Source organism: Oncorhynchus gorbuscha, linkage group LG04 (assembly GCF_021184085.1).
Source record: "Oncorhynchus gorbuscha isolate QuinsamMale2020 ecotype Even-year linkage group LG04, OgorEven_v1.0, whole genome shotgun sequence".
Taxonomy (NCBI): Eukaryota; Metazoa; Chordata; class Actinopteri; order Salmoniformes; family Salmonidae; genus Oncorhynchus; species Oncorhynchus gorbuscha.
Genome location: NC_060176.1, coordinates 59,635,437 through 59,641,436, shown reverse-complemented (window position 1 = coordinate 59,641,436; position 6,000 = coordinate 59,635,437). Strand labels below are relative to the sequence as shown.

At 44.4% G+C, this 6,000-nt stretch overlaps 1 protein-coding gene across 1 annotated transcript in view; it reads left to right on the top strand.

Annotated features, from left to right (window-relative positions):
- The first annotated feature begins 2,126 nt into the window (after positions 1–2,126).
- rimbp2b (RIMS binding protein 2b) overlaps positions 2,127–6,000 on the top strand; it is a 154,733-nt gene continuing 150,859 nt past the window's right edge. Inside the window, 1 exon segment of the mRNA XM_046347478.1 lies at positions 2,127–2,258. Within this exon segment, the coding sequence (XP_046203434.1) occupies positions 2,190–2,258 (69 nt within the window). The 5' untranslated portion in view covers positions 2,127–2,189.

The following is a 6,000-nucleotide window of genomic DNA, read 5'->3' as shown; positions in this document are numbered from 1 at the left end:
CCCAAACAACTACCCCTTTCCCTACTGTATTTAATTTATTTATTTATTTTGCTCCTTTGCACCCCATTATTTTTATTTCTATTTTGCACATTCTTCCATTGCAAATCTACCATTCCAGTGTTTTACTTGCTATATTGTATTTACTTTGCCACCATGGCCTTTTTTTGTCTTTACCTCACTTATCACATCTCATTTGCTCACATCGTATATAGACTTGTTTATACTGTATTATTGACTGTATGTTTGTTTTACTCCATGTGTAACTCTGTGTCTTTGTGTGTCGAACTGCTTTGCTTTATCTTGGCCAGGTCACAATTGTAAATGAGAACTTGTTCTCAACTGGCCTACCTGGTTAAATAAAGGTGAAATCAAATCAAATAAAAATTATTGTTCGCCGTTCGTGACCTTGATTTTATACTCATTTGTATTTTTCTCACTTTTTTGAGAATTATATATACATAGTACAATTATATGTCCGTTTTTATATGAGTTGTTAGTTTTAGGATACTTGTTCCCGCGGTAAAGATTTGGACTATGCCTATACAGGCTACCAAGCCTACCTGAGCGGCTCCTGCCTCCCTCCCGTAAAAAGCCCCTTCAGGCTGGTGGCTGCTTTCTCTGCACTGGGCATAACTATAAAGAGGAATGAACTGTCAGTCCTAGTGATATGGTGCCGGTGGGTCCCGAACTGAGAGAATGGCGAGCGATAGGCCTACATGCGGTAGGCTACCTAGGCTGGAACGGCCTGGTTTGGTAGGCTATTCAGTGCTCTAACTGCAAGCTATGTTTGTCTTCGCGCCATGACCATGAATGTTCTGCTGAACCGCAGCCTTGTCGTAGCATCATGAGGCTTCAAGATACACATTTTAAACGTCTGTCTAAGTGGTGGGCCTATTCATTGTGTCAGTAGTTTCAATACAATCTTTGGAAATGCTTTGGCTGGAATTGAATTGAATAAAAAATGTCCTCATCGTTCTGGTAATATCCTAATAGTAATAACCATGGTAAATCAAAATGAAATCAAAGCTGCAGAGTCCAAAATGAATGAGTCCTCATACCTGCTGACATCTAGTGTCCAGAATCGAGCACTGGACCACTTGACACATGACCTTATTATACCAGATGCACAATGTCTTGTTTTTTCAGATTTCCTCCATGCAAATCAAATGTGTAATTATTCTTTATCTTCAAATCCTTTTCAATTATTCTAAAGTCATTGGCATACAATGAGAGTCCTATGATTAATTTGTGTGATATTGTAAGGATGGTACCATATTAGTGTTAGATACAGTAGCTGTTGACTATTATGTTTAGCATGGGTTGTGTTTTATGCACTGGTATCAGTTTTAAGTATATTTACATTCTCACTGACTAAAACATTCATGATTGTTTTTCAAGCTAAAACAAGCCTACCAGTATGTTTGATTTGCCAATGAATAGCCTCAACCATCCAGAAATCCATATTTAAAGCTGTAGAAATGGCCTCTTACATGTTTATTTCTGTTGTATTTTTAAAGGCTTATGTCCGTGAGGCAGCAGGGTTGTGTCTGCAGGGTTTTCTATGCACTAACAAATAATCCAACATCCACCATTATGTAACTCCCCGGAAAACAGTTATGAATAATCTCAGCATGCTATAGTGACATCATCAGTGGCTTCTGACCATGGCCAGAGCCCAGAGCGTTTGGGAAAACATGCGGACGGCACTGCCATGGTAGGTCATTGCGAAGATCACTGGGGATTCCTAATTCATATGCAATGTTACATTGATTACATGGACTTACTGCAGTCTGAGAGGACACACAATTGGGTTGTAAGAGCAGTTTTGAGTGTCCCTGTGGTTGTATTTGATTGTAGTGTGTGTGTGTGTGTGTGTGTGTGTGTGTGTGTGTGTGTGTGTGTGTGTGTGTGTGTGTGTGTGTGTGTGTGTGTGTGTGTGTGTGTGTGTGTGTGTGTGTGTGTGTGTGTGTGTGTGTGTGTGTGTGTGTGTGTGTGTGTGTGTGTGTGTGTGTGTGTGTGTGTGTGTGTGTGTCTGTGTGTGTGTGTCTGTGTGTGTGTGTCTGTGTCTGTGTGCGTTTGCGTGTGTGTGTGTTTGTGTTACACAGGAGACAATGGGTGGTCAGAAAGAGCAGAAGGCTTGTTGTGAAGTGGAGAAACTACCGAGAGTGTCCCAGTCCCAGAGGGAAGTGATGTGGAGCCAGAGACAGTGGTCAGACACAGCTAAGAACAACTCCACCCACATGAGGGACAAGGACAAGGTGAGTGGATCCTTCTCTGGCAACCAACCACTGACTGAGGTGGTGTATTTCCCCAGGTTGTAAGGTTTGCCCATATCTTTATGTGGGGATATTACACAGACACTATGGTTATTGTTGCAGTCTGGTAGCTTAGAAAATGGAGCATGCTGCAAAAAGCATTGGTTTTATCAAGTGGGAAGTTGTAGTATGTCTTTAAAGGATTAGTAGTTGATGATGCTACGATTAGGATTTGACCTCACCCTGCACCATTCAGTCCCAAAGCTCTCCCAAAGCGCTCACCATTCACTCCCAAAGCTTAACAGTGCAGGGTCATTACTATCCATAACACCATGTGAAACTTTCAGTTTATGAATCAACCAAGATGGGTTTAATTGTATTCATTTACAGCTGCAAACCTTAGTTCTATACGGTATAGTATATTATATTAAAATAATGGTTCAACAAATTAAAATAACTAGCTTGATATTATGTACTTTGAAAGTGTAGTACTATAATTATATAAGTATCTATTTGTATATGCATTTTCTTAAAAAAACATTATAGCTTTCCTTACAGAACCCACAGGGTGAAACATATTTAGCAGTCTTCCTTAGCAGCTAAAGTGGCTGAACAGATCAATAGAAAGGGCCTTGTCCAAGGTCCCACTTTGGAGCACTCAAAGACATTCTCAGAGAAATGAGCTTTGTTTCTCCTCTTTGACCCTTTATTCCAACGTTGGGGTCTAAAGTGGGCTTTTAGCCCCCAGGTCGCTCTCAGGGCTGACATAAACTTTAAAAGCAAGAAGCAGTTTGACCCACATGGCTTTGATCTGCAGCATCAAGGCACACATCCACACTACGTCTCAAATCCAAGCCACACAGTGGACTTCTATTCTATAAAGGTCCTCTCTCTCTCATAACTGTCTATTATCTCATATTTGTGCTCATGTGTTAGGGTATGGTGGCGTCGGGATCCAATCAGAGCTGTTGTTTTAATCAGGAGATATTACACAGTCATTGCTTGTGAATGTGTCTGTAATTTATCAAACAGGAACAATTTGTATTTTATTTTTGCCAAGCATGTCAGCCCTGAGAGCGACCTGGGGGCTAAAAGCCCACTTTAGACCCCAACGTCAGAATAAAGGGTCAAAGAGGAGAAACAAAGCTCATTAATTTGCCAAGATAGAGACACATTTTGGATTGGAGGTGGCCTAGCCTGTAATGTGTATATTAATGATCAAGTGTGTGTCTGCCTGCAGCCAGCCAGTGCTGAGCTCCTCCTTGCGTGTTTGCACTGAGAGTAGAGGACATGGGCGGGGAGCATTTGACATCAATCGTGTGTGATCTAGTGCCAAAGTGTTAAGCAGCAGTTGTGCAATGGAGGCTCTCAATTGGGATTGCAAAGAGGGTCCTGCTGGAGGGGGAGGGAGGGCACAAAACAGAGAGAGAGAGAAAAAGAGCTGCTGTGGTTGCTAGGCAGCCAAGCAGAGGAGAGCATATCTGTTTTGGGCTCTGTTTATTCTCTCCCTCCCTCGCCAGAGTGCACTACCACAGCCATCCAGAGAGAGCAGCCTCTGCATGTGTCCCCCCCCTTTCCTCTAACTCCCAATAGGGAAAAACCCAGGATGACACAAATAATCCCCTTTAATACCCATCTGCTTTTGATTTCCCGATCTAGGATTGGATGAGCAATGTTCTTGCCAGTGTTTGGCGTAGCTGATTGGTCGTGCCCACTGTGCAATGGAAGAGGGTTTGTTGGGCTGGGCCTAGGGGGATCCTCTTTAGCATAATGACCCATGAGGAGGCTGAGCTACCCGATTAGACCAAGAAACACTGCTACAGAGCAAGGAGGAAGGAGAAGGGGAGGCCACAGCCAAACATAACCAAATTTGACCTTGTCAGCTCTAATCATGGCTTCTCATCAGCTGTGGGGAGGTGGGGTGGCGGTGTGGTGGGAGAAGGTACTAGGGCACATGGACATATCCATTCTCTGTAATTGGAGAGAGTGAAGACGAAGCGAGAAAAATAGCAACAGTGATTTAAGGCAGAGACTGAAGGAGAAGTCCTGGAGAGAGCGGCTGCTTCAGTGCTGCACTCACGGCCTCTGCACCCCTGCGTGCCTGTGTCTGTGTGAGTAAGCGTGTGAGAGAGAGAGCAAAAAAGAGGGGGGAGAGGGGGGCGTGTAGATGTGTGTGTGTGCTTGCTACACAGCCATGGTAGTGTGAGCTGAATGATGCTCTCTGGCTGTCTCTCTCCGCGCTGCCTGGCTGTTCCTGCTTTCTGCCGCCGCGCGCTGATGAACCATTTTAAGCTGCAGCGGACACACACAGCCCCGAACAACCGCTTCCCTGCAACGGCCATCATCCTGGTTCTACTGCCAGCTGATGGTCTGACACAGTAGGACACTGCTGCCTCTGCACCGCTCCTACAACAGGGAAATACAGAGACAGGACTGCTGCTTGTGAGGTACTGTCAAACCCCCTCTGTTTTTCTCTACAGGCTGCACTGGACTGGCTTGTTTCTACTGCCGCTGCTGCTGCTGCAGAAGCACTGTGCTGCTGGGGGAATGATGATCATAACATGCCTCTGTGTCACGGCTCAGCCGCTCTGCAGTTCTCTGCATGGATCTCTCTCTAATGTACATGGAGCAGAGAAGGAGAAAGATACAGAATATTCCAGCAGGAACCGACAGAGAATGCCAGCAGCCAGAGGACCTACTGTAGAATAGCTTTAGCATGAATGAGAGGATCTGGAAGTATGTTGTATAGGAATCCTGTGCTCTGGAGTTGAAATTATTGGAGGACATTAGTATTTGTGTAGTGTGGTAGTGAAGACTTTAGGGACTGTAGTGTGTTTGGGGAAATGTCAATAAGAAGCCAAACTATGGTATTTGTGCTAGTAAAGTTTCATGCTAATACTGTATGCTAGTGAAGACACATTGTGTTGGTGTGCTGGGGAAATTGATCGTTATCGTTAGGGGAATTAATATGGGATATGGTAATTAGGGGAAAGCCTATTGGTCAGTTTTAATGGATAATTTGGGAACTGAGTGTTTTATTAGTGGTCAATGTGTTAGTGTACACTTGAGAAATTAGACGACTCTTGGTATTACAGTTTGTGTTAAGGGGGTTGAATCATTTAGGGAGGTCAGTGTTTCATTTGCAATGACTTGCTGAATTAGGGCACAACCGAGTGTGGTTGGTAAGTTGATGGTTAGAGGACATAGTTTAACTGGGATGTCCCAGGGGCTGGCATTGGTGTGTCTTCTCAGGGATTCATTCAGCATTGAGCAACACTAAGTAATAGCAGAGATGAGATGAAGGAAAGAATAACTATATTTTAGTGTGTGTGTGAGACAGAGAATGTGTGTGCGTATGCTTTTATGTGTGTGAATTAGTTCTCTCTGCCTCCCAAGGTCGCTTCTCAGAAGTCCCATAATTAGGGCTGTCACCCTCCACCAATCACCTGTGCGTGAGAGAGTAGCCCTCCACCGCCTATCCCCATTCACAGCTCCACCTGCCCACCTAGACAAGGAAACATTCCCCATTCACAGCTCCACTTGCCCACCTAGACAAGGAAACATTCCCCATTCACAGCTCCACCTGCCCACCTAGACAAGGAAACATTCCCCATTCACAGCTCCACTTGCCCACCTAGACAAGGAAACATTCCCTATTCACAGCTCCACCTGCCCACATAGACAAGGAAACATTCCCCATTCACAGTTCCACCTTCCCACATTGACAAGGAAACATTCCCCATTC